Here is a 22,828-nt window from a genome sequence, read left to right as displayed (position 1 = left end):
GGTGACTTTAAAGGCTCCTTGTAAAGAGATTCACCGCAGTGGTGGAGGAGGGCTGTGCTCAGAAATCCTCTCAGGGGCCCATGAGGGCGCCCCACATGGTTTCTCCAACCCCATGATGCCCACAGTGAAGTGAAATGCAGGAGGCACACGACGTGCCTTTGGTGGCATAGTCAGAGCTCAGGGCACGCACCACGGCCACAGTGATGCCCTCTGATGCTGTTTTCCTGTATTTTCCACTTTTCCCCCAAAAGGCAGACGTTATTTTACTTTTAAAAAGTCTGAAACAGGAAGCAGTATCTGGCCTGGTTGGTGCGCTCCAAGGGACAGAAGTGCAAGGAGGCCTTGAGGGAGGGGCGGGGGTCAGCCTCAGCGCCCCGGCCCCTCCCCAGCCTGGGGGTGCGAAGGCGGCCCTGAACGGCAGGTGTGTCAGTGGGACTCCCCAGACAGTGGTGACGTGCTGTAGCAAGAAGGGCAAGGAGGCCTAGTCGAGGGTAGGGGACACTGAGGCCCTGTGATTAGGACGTTGTCCGTGAGAAGGAAGGCAGGCCAGGAGACCAGGGTCACACAGGGCCACACTGCCACCACCCTCCAGCAGCCCGACACAGACTACTCACCCTCAGTCCCTCCCAGCAGTAGGTGCTCACAGTCCAACCACATCTACACCCACAACAGAGCAGATGCCCCGAGCCTGTGAGCTCACGGCCAAATCTCACTCCTGCTCCAAGACTCAGGGCTGATTCACATGTGTCCACCTTGTTCAAATATGACACAGGCCCAGCCCGGATGCTGTCTCTTGGAAGCCCTCCCAGGTCCTTCACCAATGCTGACACGCAGCGCCTGTCTCCTGACAAGCCGGGTACCAGACTGAGCACACTGGCGAGGTGGCCCCCCGCCCCTGAACACCCTGCTTCTGCACACAGTGTGCAGGTGTGCGGACAGCTGCGGGCCCCTCACAAGGAGGCACAGCGAGCCTGCCGTGTGTCCCCAGCTCTGCAGTCCTTCTGTTTGGACAGCGTCTCTGTGCGTCCTTTCACCACGTCTTTCTCACACAATTCCTGTAATATGACTTCTATGCTCCCAAATGGGCAACTGCACCAGCCCCCAGGAGCCCTGTCTCACTGAACTGCACCCACCTCGCCACGCTGCTGAGGGGCTGGGATGTGGCTCTGCGCTCCACCCACCAGCTCAGCCTCCCGCCTCCAAGTCCTCCTTCACTAAAGACAAGGCTCCCTAACTCCTCATCCCAGTCAAGGGCTGCGAGGAGACAAGGCTGGTTAAGAAACAGGCAGGCCAGGCCCCCAGTGTTCCAGGAATAATCACCCGCTCCAGCCAACCCTCTCTCCACAGAGCGCACCTGACCCCTGGTCACCTGCCCGCATGAAGATAAGCACACGTGATTCCTTTTCACCTGGAACTTGGCTGGCTTGGAGCCAGCCCTTTCCCCATCCACTCCTTGACCATCTTATCAGGCTAAGCTATAAAAGTCATTTCTTTTCCCTGACTAATGCACACAATGCCTGGGATCACCGTGGACCAAGAAATGCAGTCCCAACAAAATGCAAAGGAGGGGATGGCAGGGGCACAGCTTCAGAGATCAGGTGGGACTCCTCCACCCTGTAGCTCGCCACGTGGCCCTGCATGGCATAGGTGACCCACCTTGGACAGACAAGCCAGGACAACGCAGGCCTGCAAGGGGCCCCCCGGGACGGCAGGCAGGTCCAGGTCCCACGGGACACTCACGTGATGGTGTCGATCATGTCCAGGCCCATCTCCACGCAGCAGTGGGCGTGGTCGGTCTTGGGCTGGGTGAGGCCGGACACGCAGTAGTAGCAGTCTCCCAGGATCTTGATGCGGCGGCAATGGTTTTCCTTTGGGCAAGAGGACACATGGCATGTTAGTGACGTGCCTGGGGGCACCCGAGCACCTGCACCTTTGCCACCTCTAATGTACCATCAAGTTCAAGGCACGACCTACATCGGGGCCCGGGCCACTCTCCCGCACTCAGGGCAGCCTCGGGAGGGCGGGTGGCCCCTATGGCTGTGATCAGGGTTGCCGTGGGGTGCACCAGGCCGCCCCACACCTGCACTCAGCCTCTTCCCACGTGGGGATCCTGCCCTTCATTTCACCGGGCCAACTCCAACCCCAGGGAACCAGCTCCTGTCCCCAAGGAGGGGACCCTCTCCCAAGACGGGTAGCACAGCACCCCTCTTGACGACCAACTTGATGGCCACCTGATCGCCCTTCTGGAACATGCCCAACTCCTCCCCACCCCAGGAAGGGCAGCCCACATCTGAGTGCCCCTGTGGCTCTGAACCACCAGTCAAGGTCCATGAGATATGTGAGCCGCTCTCCCCCAAAATCACCAGTCAGGGCCTGGGCCCTGACCTCACCACCAACAGGGAGCACCTGGGGAAGGCATCCCGCACCACAGAAGGGCCCCCTCTCACATTTACACAACAGAAGAAAACCAGGACCCACCTCCCCATCTGCTGGAGACAGAAGAGAAGCGTCAGACGCTCACTACCACCTGCCCTGTGCTCACCCATCGGTGCTAGCTACGACTGTGACAGTGACTGTCAGTTTTATTTCAAGGACAGCATTAAAACGGCAGGTCTAGAATGTTTCGTTTGCAGCACCCCTTCACACTCACGGAAAGTTTTCATCTAACTGGGTTATAGCCACGGATATTTACACATAAGAAGCTACAACTGAGAAAATTTTAATGTATTAATGCATTTAAAGCAACAATAGCAAATCCATTACTTTTAACACAGGTAACATATTTTATGAAAAATTATGTCATTTCCCAAAGCCACAAAAACAGTCAGTGAAAAGGAGGCACTGCTCTCTCTTGTGCAAGTCTCCAGCATCTGTCCTCACAGGGGACAGCTGACTCTCTGGTTTCTTGTTCACTCCATTACTTCCTGAGCTTGCGGACTGTGGAGACCAGCCTCACGCAGCCTGACCTTGGACGTGATGGACCTCACAGCCCTGAGACAGTCCCCCGAAGCCCAGAGCTGTGCCGACCCCACGCTGAGAACACATCCTGTCACTCCTATTTAATTCTGCTCTTCAGTTTTTTACAAAGGAGCCAAGCAGACTCCTGCGGGATTCCCTGACTGCTAGCAATTCACACAGGGCTCTGGGATGCGCACCCTCAGCTCACTCCCTGCACTCCTGCAGGACACTCTCCACAAGGGCAGAGGGCGGGGGAGGAACCAGGGCCAGTGACCCCACTGCTCTCCTGAGAGATGGCCCAGGCCACACCCTGGCATCAGAGGAAGGCGCAGCCTCCACACAGACGGCTCGGTGCCCAGCTTCTCGCAGCCCTGGGCCGCCCTTAATGCAGGGACACTCAGTCAAAGGGCAGGCACTTCCACCTGTCACCAGGAGGGCTCTCAGAAAGCCCAGTGACTGGATCTGCTCCATCCAGAGCCCTGAAGGCTCCCTCTGCAGACAGAGAGCTGGCCTCAGCAAGGTCCAGGGTCTGGCCTCTCAGCTTCCAAGTACAAGGGGCAGCCACTTAACCATGAGGACGCCAGCCTCCTGGTCTGCAGAAGGGGTTTCCCCACACTGCATCGGCAGGCCGTACTGGGGTTGACTCGTCCCGTGACAGATGGAGTCTGGGAGCCCAGAGCCAGATGGCCAGGTGCAGAGGACCACCCTGTGGAGCCAAGGGTTGGGCCCCCGGGAGGCAGCCAGCCAGCCTTCTCCAGGCCACAGTCCCCAGGCCTCCAGGACAGCGGGCAGCACTTGGCCCTCTCCCGGGGCGTCTAGATTGTCTGTCCCCACCTGTCGCCATCATCACTGCCAGTACACACCATGCAGGCCAGGGGATGGGGGGCAGGCAGCATCTCCCCAACCCTCTGCCCATCTTCACACTCAGGCTGCCTTCACTGGACCGAGAGCCCAGGGATAAGACGAGGGGCCAGAGCAGGGGGCTGACCCCTCCCCTGGCACAGAGACCCTCTGCAGAGAGCTCACCCCCGAGACTCTTCAGGCTCCCCTCTGCACAACCCCAGCTTGGCTCTGCAGTGTTCTTGGCCGTCTCCAGGCCCCACAACCCTGAGGCCTGCTGTTAATCTCTGTGTGTCCCCAGCAAGCCTGTCCCTGGGGCTGGGAGGTGCGCAGTATGAGGCCACTGAGCGGGCAGGGGGTGTGAGTGAGTGAACGGGCCATAAAGCCGACGGGCAGGTGGTAAGTGGCAGCACTGCCATCAGATCTGAAGGTATGTAAGAGGCCGTGGGTGGAGCAGCCCCAAACGGCCTCACCCGGGAGCCCGGCTGTCATATTTGATGCAGAGACTTGGGGCGGCCACCACCGAAAAGGGAAGTCACAGTGGGGGTGGGTGGGTGGAATGTCCAATGATGGGCTCCTCGGGGGAGGAGGCCTTGGAAGAACAAGGTGTAAACTGCCAGGAAGGCAGCGGGTGCTCTCAGTGAGACACAAGAGTGGCCCTTACTACCCAATGTGGCCGCTTTCCAAGGCAGGACCAGGGCATCCAGCCGGTGACGGCCAGGCCTCGGGCGTTCGGCAGGCTGACAGGTAGACAAGGTCCACTGCGCTCTGGGGACGCCTTCCTAAAGGACAGCCACCCTTGGCTGGACCCGTCAACACACACAGGACTGGGCACATAATTACAGCCCATCAGTGACATCCTGAGATGCGGTCCCTCAGGAGCCCAGCTCCATCTCGGGGCAGCTGACACAGCCCAGGACAGACTGGGGAGGTGAAATGCTAACCTGTCGCCTTGTTTTATAATCTCAACTGTCTTGGCTTTTGTTAACAAGATTGAGAAACCAAAAAAGACGTTTCCCATTACTTTTAGTGTTTCAAGTTATAAAATCTTCCCTGCAAATACTGACAGCCAGCGCTTGCAGTTCCCCATCAGGGAGCATCTGTGACACCTGAACAGCTGTTTCCCAGCCAAAGTGAAGAAAGAAAATGGAGGAGGAGGACTGGGGGGCTCGCTTGGAAGGGACAGGAGTGACAGGATAGGACAACAGAGCCCCCTCAGAGACCTGGACGGGCTATGGGAGGAAGGTCTCATGCTCTGCTTCCCAGGTGTGGTCTGCAGGCTCACAGGTGAACTCTGGCCCACCTGGCCCTGCCCGAGAGGACCTGAGACCCTCACACTAAAGGGCTCTGTGACCCTGCTCACCTGGCCCCAGGCCTGGGAAGAAGGAGAAGATTTAGGGGGATCAGGAAGACCTACTGCGACTCCAGAACCCAAAGATGCCCAAACCCCTCCGAGGCCAGCTCTGAAAAAGTGGGGTCCAGAGAAACCAGAGCCAACAGGTGGACCCCCAATGCTATGCCTGGATTCTGGGAAGACAGGTCAGCTCCTGGGGGCTGGTGGCACCCCCAGGGAAGAGGGAGGGGCAGAGAGAGCTTGAAAAGATCCAGTTTATGCCCCAGGTAACTGCATCCAGAAGCCAATTGGCCAAGTGACATTAACTTTGCAAGGCGCTGGGCTACCAGTGGGAAAACAAGAAGAGATTTTAGAAAATGTTGTTTCTAGCTGGCCTTCTCATGCATTCAGGCAGTGTGTGTTTACTCTGCTGCATCCACACAAAGCTGAAAAGAAAGGCACCAAAATATAAACCCCGCCCATCCCTGGAAGGTAGGAGACATAACCATTCAGCTTCAACGTGCTTACATCCCTCGTGCACAGTTCCTCTGACCCCGACGTGGGCCACCCCTGCGGTAAGCACGAGGGATACAAGTGCATGTGGAGATGGGGGGCCTGCGCCCCCGGGGCTTCCTGCCCACACGGAGGGACCGCACAGGAGCAACGGAGCTGGAGCCCACAGACACCTGCCCTGCAGCAGGGACCGGACAAGTCAGCTCAGTACCGGAAGTCTCTGCAGCCTCGGTCATGCCCAAGAGACGTCACCCGGCCCCACTGAGGCCCGCTCTCCAGTGATAAACACTCACACGTCCGCATCTGCTCCTGGTGTCTAAAAGGAACCGTGCAGGGGCAACTGCAAACCCAGGGTAGATGCCCACCTGCAGGAGGCAGGGAGAGGTGGGGGGCAGCTCTCTCTCCACGTGTCTTGTCTGCGCTGCGGGACAGAGCAGTGCGAATATTTTATGTACTTCTGAAGAAAAATTAAATTTAAAAGAGACGCCTAAAAATCGAAACCAAAATGCAGAAACCTAACTGTGACTGTGTTGGTAGCATGACCACACAACAGAGAATTATTCCAAGGTACATGAAATTATGTATTTGACTGTATATCTAATGAATTGAAATCCAAGGACAAGACAACCGAAGAAAGTACTAAAGACATCTTAAATTGCATTCAACGGTCTTACTGTGGATAATAATACTGGCAATATTATTTTGAACCAACTGTTTATAAAAGGATAAAACAAATAGGTTATATTACTGTCATCAGGGTTTCCAACAAAAGAAAAGAGACACAAATATAAAAATCAAAGGAGTGAAGTTAAGTGAATTGGAAGCATCAGAATGTTTTTCTTTTTCTAGCAAATATCTTCCATTTCTGTCTCCCATGAAGTCCCCAAACCAAAGACAACCCAGATTACAGGCTGGAAAAACCATTTCCCGCTGAAAGAAGCTGGAGCTTCCAGAAAACGCCGCATCTGGGCGTGAGGCAGGAACGTGCTCGGAAAGGACGGGCCGTGTCACGAGCAAGCAGGAGGCGACCTCACAGCTCACCCTTCTGGAGGGTTCTAGAGCACCGACTGGTTTTCCTGAATCTTAATAAATAAATGGAAAGAATCAGCATTTACCGTTTTTAAAGACAACCCAACAGCTGATGAGTAAAGGTTCTTCACTTTTAAAGAATCACAAGTTAAGAAATGCAGAAGAAACGACAGAGTTAGGACACCACCACTGTGTAAACACAAGTGACTACCGACAGGTTGAGCCCTGGGGGCAGCCGCTGTGACCCCTCGGATCCACGTCCTGGGGAGCAAGTAACCACCCAGGAACCTGTGATCCAGGGGACCAGGCGGGAGGAGGCCAGAGGAGGGGCGGGCGCCCAGGGGGAGAAGCCCCGCAGGCCCAGGAAGGGCCATTAACACCAGGGAGCAAGCTCAGGACCTAAGCCAGGCAGGGGCATCTGCTGGGTCCGGGCTTGGACGAGGTGGGAGGTGCACACGGCCACCCAGCCTTGCGGGGAGCGCCACACAGGGCAGGAGTGCCAATGAAGAGTAGAAAGAAAAAACCAAAAACAAGAAACACTTAGCAAGCATATCAACTGAATGAGATATGTCTATTCATCCAGTTTTGTACCTTCTGTATCCTATGATAGTGTGACATGTTGGGGGCCTTGCTGGCTGTGAAGGACCCCCCTCCTCTCCCATTCCCAGGGCTGGCTTATTCCTGGGGACATGAAATAGCTCGTTCCTATTCCACCGACGGATCAGAGCCCACGCCTCCTCTGTGGACGCTCACTCTCTGGCCACGATCCCCACCCTAATCACCAGGGCAGGGGCCAGACAACAGGGGACACCCTGCAGCCCAGAGCTCTCATCATCCATACTGTCCAGCCCTACGTCTGCCTTACCCCTTCTTCCCGTGGAAACCCTGATAAAGCCCAGGCCACGCTCTCCCAGTCCCCTCTGCTCCCCTGTGGCCCTGGGAGGCCTGGCGTGACCCTTCCTCTCCAGGACTGTGAATGACAGAGTTGCCTTCTATGGCATGAGCCTCTATGTCGTCTCTTTGTCACCTGCATAAGTTAGAACCCAGCTCTGAGCAGCTCACCGGACCGAGATGTCGGCACAAAGGCACGACCCTCTGAAACAAGCTCAGAGGAAGCCTCCTGAGGAGGAGGAAGGACAGCGTACAGGAAGGATGGACGTGAACACACCCGAGTGAGCTTGGAACTGGGTAGGGAGCTCCAGCCCTCAGGCCACCTTCCAGGGTCCCTTTCAGAAGCATCCCTAATAACACAGGTAACTGAAAAGTAATGCCCTCACCAACACAGGTCATAACAGCCATCTTTCAGGAATTGAAGGTTCAACACAATGGCCGGGTCCCACGATGAAGCACATCAGCCACCCGCACTGTCCAAAATCCCATGCGTCCCTTGTACTGTGCCACGTGACAGCCACATCGGAGTGGAGGACTGACAGCAGTGTGACCCGCTCTCACTGGGAAACAGTCCTCGAGGGATTTCTGGGGTCATGACCAGAGCTAAGGACTGTGTTCTCATCTGTCTGTCACCCCTGAGAACAGGGCCACGACCGGCCCCTGGGGCCCGGCTGATAAGAAGTCCACTGGGACTCAGGCTGGTCTCTGCCGCTGACACACCGAGAACTCTCCACGCTGCTCCGCAGCCTCCTGGAACCAGCCAGAGGGAGGGCTGCTCTGTCTGGCCAGTTCCCTTGCCCGCTGAGAAAACTGACATCCAGAGAAGGGCCTCGTTTCTGACAGGTGGTGGTGGAGCAAGGCTGAGCCCAGGACAGGTGTTGTTCCATAAATTCAAAGGATGTGGCCAGTGCCCCAAATACACACGGACATCAGAGCAAACACAAATCTAAAATGGATCTAAAATGGGGGAAATGTCAAAGACTCAGTGCCTATCTGTGGCCCTCAGCCAGGGATCAGGGCAAAGAAACCATCAGCTCCTATGAAGACAAAGACAAACACACTCTGTGTTTATCTAACTGCCCGGCAGGGACCTTTTAAAGGAAGCTGTGTTTGGATCACCTGTCTGTAACTTCCAAAACTGTGCTCATGGGGTCACCACACCCTGCACCCTGGGCACTCGGACACAAGACAGGCACACGTCTCAGGTGCTCCTCAGAGTAAGATGCAAGCAGATTAGCTTGCAAATGTATCTAAAACACACAACGTCAATGCACAGAAGAAAAGAGGAAAAAAGCAATAAATTAGAAGGGAATGAGGCCATCTTAATTTTAAGCCTCCTCACAGTTACAACAAGAAGAGAAAAAAAATCCAAACTGAACTTCTAGAGATGAGACTGTAACATCGGGGACGAAAGCTGTGCCGGATGGAGACGTGGCAGGTTAATCGCTGCAGATGCAAAGATCAGTGAACTTGAAGGCACAGCTGTACAAACTGTCCAAAATGAAATGGAAAGAAAGACACCCGCCCACCCCACCCACAAGTAACAAAAAGATATTCATCCTGACGCAGGTGGAACTGATGTCCCTAAAGGAGGAGGGGGAGGGGCAGAAAAAGTATCTGTTAAAGGGTAATTGAGGGGTTTCCCCCCAAATACTGTGAAACTATAAGCCTACAGATGCATGAAGCTCACTAACCTGCAAGCACAAGACACATGAAGAAAACCACAGCAAGGCACATCAAAATCAAACTGCTTAAAACCAGCGACCAAGACACAATCTTAAAAGAACACAGAAAAAAGACATATTTCATACAGAGGAACAAAGCTGACAGGAGACTGCTCACTGACTATCATGTGAGAAACAATATAGCAGCATCTTTAAAGTTCTAGGGGGAGAATCTGGGCACCTAGGATTTTATATCCAGCAGAAAGAAATTCAAAAAGAAAAATAAAGGCAATATAAAGGGTTCTTTCAGAAATATAAAAGCTGAAAGAATTCATCACCAGCAGACCCACACAGTAAGAGACTTTAGAGGAAATTATTTAGACAGGAAAAAAAAAAACACATGGAACTATGCCACATATAGACTACCCTGAATAAAGAACGAATGAAGACACACAGAAATGGAAGCCCTAGGAGTAGGTATGTAGTAGACAAGAACAAATCTGACTCCATATTAGATCTGTTCCTTTGGCTTTAACCCTGTGCCCTGTTTCCTAGGTTTAGTCTTGCTTGTTCTGTGCCTTTTGTAAAACAATGTTGCCTTTAGCCTGAAATAGACAGGAGAGCCTGTTCTGAAGGCTCTGACCTTTAAGGATATTAACGCTTTTCCATTCATATAAAGATAACAAGTTGCAGAATAGGAAATAACATTTGTTTTGTTGGAGGTTTTACAGGGACACCCTGACCTGACCGAGGTGGACGGCTGCAAGAACAAAGAATTCCAAGAAGAATTCCTGCACCAAGAAGTCTGCAACAACCAACCACACCCCCTCCCCTTTTTAGTACAAAAGGAGCCTGAATTATGACTTGGGGAAGATGGTTCTCCAGGACATCAGTCGGCCATCTCCTTGGTCTGCCAGACTTCCCAAATAAAGTGGTTATTCCTTGCCCCAACACCTCCTCTCCCAATTTATTGGCCTGTCGTGCAGCAAGCAGAACAACTTTAGACTTCATAACAGGTATGAAAGACTTATTTCAATCTCTTTAAAAGGGAACTGGTTGTGTAAACAAACATAGTAATATTGTAGAATGGAGTTCCTAACAAGAAAAAGTGAAATGTACAGCAAGAAGTTCACAAATGCCAAAAAGGAAGTAACAAACACGTCACGTGACATGCCTTCAGATACTGTAGGTGATGTGCGAGGTATAATAAACCCCATGAAGAAGATGGTTGTAAATTAAAGATATCCCTCCCAGACACCAAGGCAACCACTAAAACGACAAAACAGTTATAACCAATAAGCCAACAAAGGAAGTAAAAATGGAGTCATAGAACACAGTGGACATTAAAAGTATCAGAAACAAAAACAAGCAAAACAAAGAATGGGCAGGACAAACCAAAAGCAAAAAGCAAGATGAGAGACTTAAACCTGACCACAGCAGCAGTACAGATACTCTAAACGTTCCCAATTAAAATCAGAGGTTGTCAGATTAAATTAAAAAAAGGAAAATCTGGCACTTTAAACACTTTAAAAAGCACAAACAAAAATAAAAGTATAGAAAATGATACACCTTCTGACAGTAATCAAAGGAAAGTTGGAGTAGCTGCATTAACATCAATGAAAAGTAGATTACCAGGATAAAGAGGGTCATTTCTTAGTGATAAGAGTTAATTCATCAAGTGGACTTTACAATCCTACATGTTTACAAATTGAGTAACAGAGCTTGAGAGTACGTGAAGCAAAACCTGATAGAACTGGAAGGAGAAACAGGAAAATTTATAACTATGTCGGAGAGCTCACTACCCCCTCTCTGTAACTGAACACGTAGCCAGGGTATCAGTAAAGATATAAAAGCCATGAAGAGCCCTATCAACCAACTGGCCTAATTTTATTTACAGAGCATCCAGAACACAAGGATTCTACAAAAGCAGGATACACATTATTTTTAAGTGTCTATAGGTCCTTTACCAAAGTAGATCATATCCTGGGGCATAAATTGAAGGGGATTCAAATTTTAAAAGTATGTTCTCTAACCACAATAAAATTAAATTTGAAGTTAAACACAGAAACATCTTTGCAAAACCCTTAGAAAAATAAGCAAACAACGACAAAATCCTCATAATCCACGGGTCTAAAAAAGTCAAAAGAAAAATTATAAAGTATTTAGAACTGAGTAAAAATAGAAACACAACATATCAGAAATTTGGGATACTGCTAACGCAGTACTCCAGGGGAATTTCACAGTGCTAAGCACTTACACCAGCAGAGACAAAAAGATTGAAAATCAGTGACCTCAGCTTTTACCTTAAGAAACTACAGAAAGAGCTAATCAAAACCAAAATTAGCAGAAGACACTAAACACTAAAAATCAGAAAGGATATTAATAAAACAGAAATAGAGAAATATATTTATTTGCTCAAAAGCAAATTCTTTAAAAAAAAAAAAAACTCAACAAAATTGATAAACCTTTAGCCAGAATGATGAGGAAAGAAAAGAAGACACAAATGACCCAAAGCAGGAATGGGAGAGGTGCCATCATCACAGATTCTACAAATATTAAAAGGATAACAAAGCAATAATGGGAACAACTTTGTTCTAGTAATTTTTACAACTTAGATTAAATGGACAGATTCCTTAAAGATTAAAAAACACCAACTACATTCAAGAGAAAATTAAGTAACCTGACTAGCTCTATTTAAAGTAATTGAATTTTGTTTTAAAAACTTCCACAAAGAAAACTCCATGCACCAATGAATTCTATCACACATTTAGGAAAGAAAGAATACCAGTTCTACACAAACTCTTCCCAGAAAATTGAACAGGAGGAAATAATCCCAAACTCTTGTATAACATCAGCTTTACTATAATACCATATAAAGACAACATAAGAAAAGAAAGCCACAGACTTATCCTTCAGACCTAAATGGAAAAAACCTATACAAAACTTTAGCACACATAGTACACACTAACATACATATATGCACAGAAGCACACTCATACCCATGTGCACACACACACACCTAACACATCTTCTACTCCACTCAACCCACCATGAGGCTCCAATGTGTGCAGCACCTGTTCTCTGGAGGCATGCACTTCTCTTGATGAAAGTATTTAATCCAGCGTCCCAAACGCTAGTACATGTCCTGGTGAACGAGCAAAGTAGTGAATAAGAAGGGAAATCTCTTACGCGCCAGCAAACTGAACAACCTAGAAGAAATAAATCAATTCCTAGAAACATACAACCTACCAAGGTTAAGTCAGGAAAAAATAGAAAAATCTGAACAAAACTACTAGGAGGAAGGAGATTGAATCAGTAATTGAAAACCTCCCAACACAGAAAAGCCCAGGACCCGATGGTTTCACAGGTAAATTCTACCAAACACACACAGAATAATTCATACCAATTCTTCTCAAACTCTTCCAAAAAGTAGAAGAGAAGGGAACCATTCCAAACCCATTTTATAAGACCAGCATTGCCCTGATATGAAACCAGACAAGGACGTCTCAGGAGAAGAAAATTACAGGCCAGTAGCCTGATGAACACAAATTCAAAAATCTTCACCAAAAAATCTGCAAACCGAATTTAGCAATGCATTAAAAGGGTCACACAGCATTATTCCAGGGATGCAAGGATGGTTCAACATGCACAAATCAATGTGATCAGCCTCATTAATAAAATGAAGAATAAAAATCATACAATCATCTCAACAGATATAGAACACGCATTTGATAAAATTCAATATCCTTTCAGAAGTAAAACTCTCAACAAAGCAGGGATAAAGGGAACAGACCTCAACATAGTAAAGGCCATGACAGTCCTATGGCTAACATCATACTCAACAGTGAAAAGATGAGAGCTTTTCCTCTAAGATCAGGAAACAAGACAAGGATGCCCACTCTTGGCACTTTTATTTAACACAGTTTTGAAGTCCTAGCCAGAACAATTAGGCAAGGAAAAGAAAAAGACTTCCAAATAGGAAAAAAGGAAACTATCTCTATTTGCAAACGACATGATATTATATATTGAAAAGCCTAAAGATGCCATCAAAAAACTGTTAGAACTAATAAAAGAATTCAATGAAGTTGCAGGATACAAAATCAATATACAGAAATCTGTCTCATTTCTATATACTAACAATGAACTATCAGAAAGCACAATTAAGAAAACAATCCCAAACCTAAGGAGTAGGGATATCTGCAAATGATGTGACTGACACAGGCTTCATTTCCAGAATATACCAACAGCTCATACAACTCAATAACAAAAAACAAACAACCCAATCCGAAAATGGGCAGAAGACCTAAACAAACATTTCTCCCGTGAAGACGTACAAGTGGCCAACAGCCACATGAAAAAAATGCTCAATAACACTAATTTCCAGAGAAATGCAAATCAAAACTACAATGAGGTATCACCTCACACCAGTCAGAATGGCCATCATTCAGAAGTCCACAAATGATACATGCTGGAGAGGCTATGGAGAAAAGGGAGCCCTCCTACACGGCTGGTGGGAATGCAGTTTGATCCAGCCATTATGGAAAACAGTATGGAGATTCCTTAAAAAACTGAAAACAGACTTACGCTATGATCCAGCAATCCCATTCTTGGGCATTTATCTGAAGAGAACTCTAATTCAAAAAGATACCTGCACTTCAATGTTCACAGCAGCACTATTTACAATAGCTAAGACATGGAAACAACCTAAATGTCCTCTGACAGATGCCTGGATAAAGAAGCTGTGGTATATTTATACAATGGAATACTACTCAGCCATAAAAAAGAATGAAACAATGCCATTTGCAGCAACATGGATGGACCTGGAGATCATCATTTTAAGGGAAGTAAGCCAGAAAGAGAAAGAAAAATACCATATGATATAACTTATATGTGGAATCTAAAAAATCAAAAACAAAAATGAACTTATTTACAAAACAGAAAGAGACTCACAGACGTAGAAAACAAACTTATGGATACCAGTGCAGGAAGGGAGGCAGGGTGAAGGGATAAATTGGAAGTTTCAAGATTTGCAGATACTAACACTATGTATAAAGTACGTAAACAACAAGGTCCTACTTTATAGCATAGGGAACTTTATTTGAGATCTTATAATAGCCTGAAAGGAATATATATGTGTGTGTCTAACTGAATCACTATGCTGTACATCAGAAATTAACGTAACATTGTAAACCGACTATACTTCAATAAAAAGAAAGAAAGAACTCGCATTTACAACTGCATCAAAAAGAATAAAATACCTACAAATAAATTTAACAACAACAACAAAAAGGCAAATCTTAAGATTTCAGGAGACACATGGAATACGGAGACATTTAGAGGGAACGTGTGATGTCCCCACATGTGGACCCCATGCCACGTGCACCCTGGGTGGTGGTGCAGATGGAAAGGGGCAGTGGATGTCACAGGTGGGACATGGGCTGAAGAGGCCCCACCAGGGCCAGGGTGAGGGCACAGGCCTCGAGCTCGAGGTGACACACAGCAGCTGCTTTAAAATGGAAGAAACTGGCAAAGTGACAGATGGAGTTGTACTCTAAGGTGGTAAAGAAGGAAGAGGACAGGACAGGGAGCCTCCAGGTCACACATTTCATCCTGAGAACAAAGGCCCAGACAGAGCCTCCCCCGGGGGCAGCATCTCCACCCGTGCCCTCCCACCCAGCTCAGGGAGGCCCATCTCTCCAGCCCTCGCACGGGGCGGGCCCCGCGTCTGCTCTGACAGGAGGCAGCACGAGAGGGCCGGCTGGCGGAATGCCTGCCTCTAGGAGCTCTGCATCCATAAAAGAAGAGAGTGATCAGTGGACTGCATAAAAACGAAACTCTGCCCTTCACACAGCACTGTTACAAAAATGAACAAACAGGCCAGATCAGGGAGAAAATATCTGCAAATCAGGCATCTAACAAAGGATGAGCAGAAAATCTATAAAGACTCCCTGTGCCTTCCTCGGGGGCAGGGGAGAAGTGCCACCGCGAGAGACCTGGAGCGGGGGGTGTCCCAGGGACAGCGGAGGGGCAGGCTGGCAGCACCACTTACCGGGGAGTCACTGACTTGGCCCTGACACTTGGCCCTGACCCCTGGGGGGCCACGATGCTGACCTCAACTGCTGGGAGGACAAGCGGACGACGGGGCAAAGAGCTCAGGCCCTCCTGTGCACATGCTCAGAGAAGAGGCCCTGGTGGGCCGAGTGGCACCCTGGTCCAGAAGCTTCCTGGTGGAGGGGAGGAAGGAGCGGGCCCGGGAAAGCGGTGGGGCAGCAGCAAGAGCCCTCGGCCGCCAGTCACCACCCCTCAGCTGGACAAGACACACATCCTGACCCAAATGCAGAAGGTCCTGGAGGCCCCAAGTGACAGCCAGGGGCACATGGGGCACAGGCCATGCTCACGCCCTTCCTTCTCCTCTAGGCTTCTCCAAACCCACCGGCATCCCCGTCCGTGGGGAGGACGACAGGGAGGTGGCATTTCTTTGCGCCAACCACAGCCTCGCTCCTGGGAACAAGCACAGTGGCCGCCTGGACCAAGGCTGCCAGGAAATCTCGGATGGGCAGCTCCATGCCCAGCATGACAACACTACGGCCAGTGTGACCCCTGCCTGCTCTGCCTGCAGGTCAAGGGCAAAGGCTGTGCCCTGGTGTTCTGTGCCCTGCACAGGGGTTGGCCCGAGTCTGTGGCCCACTGAACCCACCATGCAGCCCTGCGCACGCACGCACGCGCACACACACGCGCGCGCGCGCACACACACACAATGTCCCTCATGACTCCTGGCCGCTGCGTAAGCCAGGCCCGGCCAGGGTCCTCTCCTCACCCTGTTCAAGAGGAGATGTTAACACTTTCTCATAGACCTTTAACTGTCACCTCCTCTGAGATGGATTCTGACTTTGGCAGAAGTTGCTGCCACCTCCCCCTTTCACAACCCCAACTTGGGGCCCCTCTACGTCCACCTCGAGCAAGGCTGGATGGGCAAGTGAACTTGTCCACGTGCTTATGTCCCCAGGTCCTTGCAGGACACAAGCAGGTGCTGGGGTCCAAGGAAACCCAGGCCGTCAGTGGCCCACGTGCTGCAAGCGGAGGCTGGACTTAGATGTGACCTGTCTCAGGTTGGCCTGCAAAACCCAGAGCTCAGCTCGCAGTGAGCGAGGTGACCAGGCACCGTGAGATGTCACCAACTGGCCCCCAGCAGGGAAGTTTCAAGTCCAGGCAGAGAATGGCAGAGCAGGCCTGCTCCGCAGGGCCCCCCGCCAAGGCCAGCCCAGGTGACATCTGCCAGGGGGCAGAAGGTGGGGGGTGGCCGGCTGGCAGAGCCACACCCTCTCAAAGCCCCGCAACACAGCCAGCGCCTCCTCCTGCCTGTGGCCCCTTAAGCATCTTCCCCTCTGCAAATGCAGCACTCAGGTCCGAGGGAAGGAGCCAATGAGCAGTGAGGCTGAAACAGTGGTGACTTACAGCCAGGCTGGTAAGCACCGCGTCCCAACCACCCTGGGTCACATCTCCGACACGGGGATCCACCTGGCCCATCGTCACCCCAGGAGTCACTCAAATTACACCCAAACAAAAGCAGCGGCTGCGCTTACCGTGGCCAGTTCGTCAAACTTGCCGAAGAGCTCGTTGAGGAGTTTCACCAGCTCCTGGGCTGTGCACTGCGACGCCAGGCCCGTGAAGCCCACGATGTCTGCAAAGAGGATGCTGCAAGACAGAGGGGTGCAGGCTGCCCTCCTCCACGGATGGACAGGCTCCGCCACCTAGACAGACGCTTACCCTCACACAGCACCTTGAACTAGAGCTCCCGGCTTATTCCTCCAAGCAGGCTGGCAATGAAGGCTCTGCTGTTCACATCTCACAGGTGAGAGGACTGAGGCTGGGAGAGGCCAGGGGACTCTTCACAGTCACAGAGGGAGGAACTGCTGGAGCCACTCAGAGCTCCTGCTGACCCCACCCAGGACACAGGGGAGCAGCTCAAAGGCCACTAGACCTGCCCCTTCCTGGGCTGTCCCTGTGGCGGGACCGTGGCTGCGGGCACGTGAGCAGAAGTGATGTGCTCTTAAGGGAGCAGCAGCCTCCGCAGCCTCCCTCCCTCCCACGGCTGACGCAGGCACTGTCAGCCTCACGGTGGCTTACTGTGCTGCGCAGAGGGCCACCCGGGCCCGCTACAGGGGTGGGGGGCACATTCTCTTACACGCTGGGCCTCCGCTTCCTACAGAACCCGGGTCAGTCTAAACAACACAGTGTCCACCCGCGGCGCACAGCTGTCTTCCCAGATGCTGCAAAGGATGTAAATGCCTTAAATAGCGAAACAGCACGGAGGACCCAGGCAGCACAGAGAACCTGCAGAATCACGGACAGCCTCCCCGAGCCGTACGTTCGGGAGGAGCCAGGCTTCCTGACGAGCCCTCCAAGTGTCCGAGCCCCCAAACGTGTGACGGATGAGTGAGATGTGACCAGGGGCCTCTCTCGGGGGGAGGCACTCCAGGGAACCCACGAGGGAGAGGCCACGGGGCTTGAACACGGAGCCACCGGACCAGCGCCAGGCGCCACCTCCGGACCTCTCATCCCAGGGGACAGTGAGCCCCTCACTCTTGAAGACACTGCACAGCCAACTTTTGTCACCTGCAGCCTAAAGCGTCCTCAGCTGTGAGACCTGGGAGGTCACACACAGGGGTACGTGAAGGGGTCTGACAGTGACTTGGAAATATAGAAGTTCGATTTTTGGACACAATTGTGTTCATACCTTGATTCCTGATGTCAGATCTGAATTCAGTTCTGCATTTTTAACAATACTTCATGCCAGACAGTGGGGACCCCTGTCACAAGCAGTAAGTGGGGACCATGTCATGGGCAGAAAGCGGGAGCCCACATCTCAGAGGGGCTTCTCCCTCACCCCACCACGTCTACCATGCCCTGCCCATGAGCAGAGAGCCCCTGGGGCTCACCCCACCACGAGTCTCATATCCTTTTGTCATCCCCTAACTGTGGGACAGCATCCCCCACCGAGACTCAGGGCACGTAAGGACGCAGACTCCAACCTGTACATCCCACAGCACCAAACACAGAGCAAAGGGGATGTGTACTTTTGCTATGAAATGGATGAATGGGTGGGTAAAAAAACTGGGTGTCTAGGCTATGGAAGTGTCACTGATACTGGGAAGCTGGGAGACGGAGCTGGCTGCAAGAGTGTGCGGGGAGACAGACAGCACAGGTTTTCTCCCCTCTCTTTTGGTATAAAATTCAGGCTCATTTACACCTTTGAGGGGCCACCATTTTCTCCTTCTCTACTCTATAAGTAACCATGCGTTCACATGCCTTTCTGCACCCACTGTCTTCTCAGCCTCTGCTCAGTCATGGAGTTTCACAAACACTGACTGAGCACTGCCAACCCCCATGCTAGGAAAGCCCCCCAGCGCTGGCCCTGTCTGTCCTCCTCAGCCTCCCGCTGAAGCACCCTGACATCCTCCATGCACACAGGCAAGCACGTGTGCAGGACCTCTTACACACCAGGTCCCTGTCCTCAGGAGCTCAACATCCGGAGAAGAAGGCTCAGAGCAGGGAGGGATGGAGCACAGGGAAGCAATGATACGGGAAGCCCAGATTTCTGCAGGAAGGCACAACACCCACTTGGCTGATGCAGCCAGGCTGGAGCAGGGTCTAGAGCCCACCCAGGCATTTATCCAGACCAACAAGTAAAGAAGGAAGGAGAGAAAGAGTGAAGAAGAAAGGAAGAGGGGGTTGATTCAGAAGTGCAAATAGCACGTGGGAAACTAAGATGAGTGTGAAACCATATAATGACTTATAAAAAGCTGAGAGATCCAGAGTGGTTGAAACACGGGTCCAAGTAATACGCAGCAGGGCACAGTCTCCAGGATGAGAGGTTCCTGAGTGTCAGCCCAGGAAAGGCAGGAGGGGAACAGCGGTGAGAGCCTGGACTCCAGTCGGACTGTCCGGCTCCACCATGTACAGCAACAGGACCTACGAGCAACTTAGCCAACACTTTCACGTGTCAGTCCTTCCATCTGCAAAATGGGAACAAGACTGGAGTCCATCTCATAGGTTGTGAGGGGTAAATGGATTAACAAAGCACTTAGAATAATACCCTGGACCAAGTAAGAGCGCAACAATTGCTTCTTTATAGTAACTAGTAAGTGCTCTAATGCAACAAATATTTACTGAAGGATATCTGTGCTAGGCAGTGCTCCAGGTGCTTGGGTCTTTAGCAGTGAAGGAAAGAGTCAAACATCACTGCCCTCCAGAAGCTTCCATTCTAGTCAGGGGAGGTATTTCAAAGGTGACATGTGTAACTATGGAGAAAAATGAAACAATGACGATCAGTATGGAGCCATGAGCAATGTTAACTAGGACAGGTTAGGGGACACTTGAGCCCCGAAGAGGGGGGAAGCCATGAAGACACTGGGAAAAAGAGGTTCTAGGCGGAGGGAACAGCTGCGATTTTGGCTGGATACAATTCTTGTCTTTTTAGTTCAGCCTTTGAACATGCCAACCCGTTGCCTTGTGGCCTCCATAATTTCTGATGACACATATCCTAAAACCTTTATTAAGGTCCCCTTCTGTGTAACAAGTTACTTCCCTCTTCCTGCTTTCGAGATTCTCTCCTTGTCTTTGGCTCTTGAGAGTTTGAATTTGCTGTGTCTAGGTGCGGATCTTTTTGAGTTTATCCTAATTGAGATTCTTTGATATGTAGGTTAGTGTCTTTCATCAAATTTGGGCTATTTTTAGCCATTGCTTTTTCAAATACTTCTTCTGTCCCTTTTTCTCTTTCCTCTTTTCTGAGATTCTCATGATGAATGTGTTGCTATTTTTGATGGTATCCCTCAAGCCTCTGAGGCTCTGTTCCTCTATCTTCGTTCTTTCTTCATTCTGTTCTTCAGATTGGGTAAACTAATTGAACTATCTTGAAATTCACTGATTCTTTCTTCAGCCTCAAATCTGCTGTTAAGCCCCCAGGTGAATTTTTCATTTTAGTTATTTTATTCTTCAAATTTGGAATTTCTATTGGGTTGGATTTTTGTGGAGGGAGTGAGGCTTGCTTGCTTGCCTATTTTTATTTATTTATTTATTTATTTATTTAAATGGTGGCACTGAGGATTCAGCCCAGAACCCTGTGCATGTTAAGCATGCACTGTGCTACTGAGCTACATCCTCCACCATCCAGATTTGTTTATTTTTAAAAATAATTTCTATCTCTTTATTGGTATTCTTTATTTGATAAGAAATTATCCTGATACTTTCCTTTAGCTTTTTTGACATAGTTTGTTCTTTGAGTGTATTTAAAATAGCTGATTTTAAAGGTTTTATCAAATAAGTTCAATGTCTGGGCTTCCTCTGGGTTAGCTTCTATTCACTGCTTTTTTTTTTCATTCCTGTGTAAGCCATGCATTCGTGTTTTCTGCATGTCTCATATTTTTTATTAAAAACTGGATAACATAATGTGGCAACTCTGAAAATGATTCCCCTACCCCATCTCAGGGTTTGTCGTTTGTTTGCTGACGTTGCTGTTTATTTTGTTTTTTATTTAGTGACTTTTCTGAACTAATTCTGTAAATTCTGTATTCCTTGCTACGTGAAGCAACTAAAGTGTCTGCTTTGTGATCTTAGTGGTCAGCTAATGACTACACAGAAGTCTCCTTAGATGGCTGGGGCCAATGAGTCTCTCAGTCTTTGACAACATGGTGTGTGTGCATGTTGGAGCATGATGTCAGCACTCAGCCAGGAAGATTGCAACTCTGCCTTAGCCTTCACTTCCTGCTTGCTTACACCCTCAAGGTCAGGCAGAGGTGGGAACTAAGGGCCTTCTCAGGTCTTTCCTGAGCATGCAAACATCCCTACACTCGTACATGGTCTCCTGATTCCCAGAAATACTCCCTTTCAAAGCCCCTGATGGACATCTTCCTGTTTTCCCTTTATGGTTTTTGATTACCTTGCTATTGGCCTTCTCTGTTATATTGGCCTTCTCTGTTATCATTGCCTAAGGTAGCTATGATATTAAACAATTGACACTGATTGTTTTCAACAAATGTCCAGGCAAAGGCTGTACATACTGAATGTCAGTCAGCTCAGATAAAGATAAGCCCATCAGTGGTGTTTTCCAGTGAATTTCCAGACGGTCAAATAATGGTAATTCTCTGAATGGGGTTTTGAAAGACTGCCAGCCAAGTTCTGCCCCTGCCAGTCGCTGCCGGGCTACAAGTTTTCATCATGATGGCAGCTGTTGGCTTTCAAAACTTTTGTGAATTGGGAGATGGGAGGGTGGAATAGAGAAAGTTAAAATTGCACCAAGCTCACTGTTCTTACCAAGATTTTGCTGTCTTTAACTTGAAGAAACTTTCCCGGATTCCTGCTAGACTTTGGTTAATTTGCAATGTTCTAACAATGTTGACTCAGACCATTTTCTCCAACGTTGTCATTGCTTCTATGGAGGAGAGGGTTCTCATGGTGTTCCACCATTCCCAATGGCATCAGCCGCTGTGAGTTGTGAATGGCACACTGAGCTTGGATGTAACAAGGATAGTAGAGAGGGCACTGAGATGTTTGTATCGGGGCTGTAGAAAGATGTCTCTGAACCCTGCTAGAGGGTGGCCAGCGGGGCTAGTGTGCAGCTGGCATCATCTGTGACAGGGAGTCTCAGCTTCCTCTCCCATCTCAGGGCTGGCATGCCTGCATCCAGCACACTGGTCCACCAGGGGGCATGGATGGAAAATTTCTAGCAGCAAAGGGAATTCATGAGTCACCACATCTGTATTTGTTGTCAACAGGTAGAGGAGAGGGAGGGAAAGGCACCTGGGTGCCCGTGCACTGTGCCCAGCTTCACCTGCAGCACCAGAAGACTCTTCATGTCTGATGCTTTCCCTGCTGTGCACAGATGCTCTGCCCTGGCAAGGTGCTCCTTGGATTGTTCGAGTGGTCTGATCTTCTCAGTCAGGGGCTGGGCCACTAAATTGTGTCCAAAGTCTAGGCAGATGTCAGAATCAGCCAATCCTAGTCTAGCTCCAACCCCATCACTTACTAGGCAGGGAGTCCTGCACACTCACTTCACTTTGCTGATCCTCAATTTCCTCACATATAAAGTGGAGGGACAGGACCCATGGATATCAGGGCTACGATGACATTGAAGAGAACCCTGTGTCCAGTGGAGAGGTGTGTCCTGCCTGGGCGTGAATGCTCGCCCCACATACGGGGCCTTAAGTCCCCTCAGCTTCGGTGTCCTCTGTAGGAGGACAGCACTGGTCCTCACTGAGAGGCACAACAGTGGGAGTGAGTGCACTCAGCAGAAGCTGTTAGCCACGCTGGCCCCCACAAGGGGCAATTGGACCTTGCTGGGGAGGGGCTGGCGGCAGCAGCCCCTAGCTCGCTTCGGATGAACAGGCACCAGCTCGCAGGGACATGGTCTGAATCTCTTGACACAAACAGAACAAGGATGTCTTCTCCTTTTGTCCGTAGGGGCGCGATGAGCAGGGAGGCCTGACACCGACACCCAGGAAAGCCAGTAAAGAACAGCGAGAAGGGAGAAAGCTTCAGACCTTCAAACCTCATCTCCTACCTGAGTGACACTTACGGTAAAGTATTACCCCCAGACAGGCAG

General features: G+C 50.1%; 1 protein-coding gene across 1 annotated transcript in view; it reads right to left on the bottom strand.

Annotated features, from left to right (window-relative positions):
- Positions 1–22,828, bottom strand: part of ADCY1 (adenylate cyclase 1) — a 98,083-nt gene that overhangs the window by 38,464 nt on the left and 36,791 nt on the right. Inside the window, exons 4-5 of the mRNA XM_074367761.1 lie at positions 16,812–16,923; positions 1,741–1,868 (exon numbers count right to left, since the gene is read on the bottom strand). Of these exons, the coding sequence (XP_074223862.1) occupies positions 1,741–1,868; positions 16,812–16,923 (240 nt within the window). The remainder of the gene's footprint in view (positions 1–1,740; positions 1,869–16,811; positions 16,924–22,828) is intronic.

Source organism: Camelus bactrianus, chromosome 7, assembly GCF_048773025.1.
Source record: "Camelus bactrianus isolate YW-2024 breed Bactrian camel chromosome 7, ASM4877302v1, whole genome shotgun sequence".
Taxonomy (NCBI): Eukaryota; Metazoa; Chordata; class Mammalia; order Artiodactyla; family Camelidae; genus Camelus; species Camelus bactrianus.
This window is presented reverse-complemented; position numbering and strand designations above follow the sequence as displayed.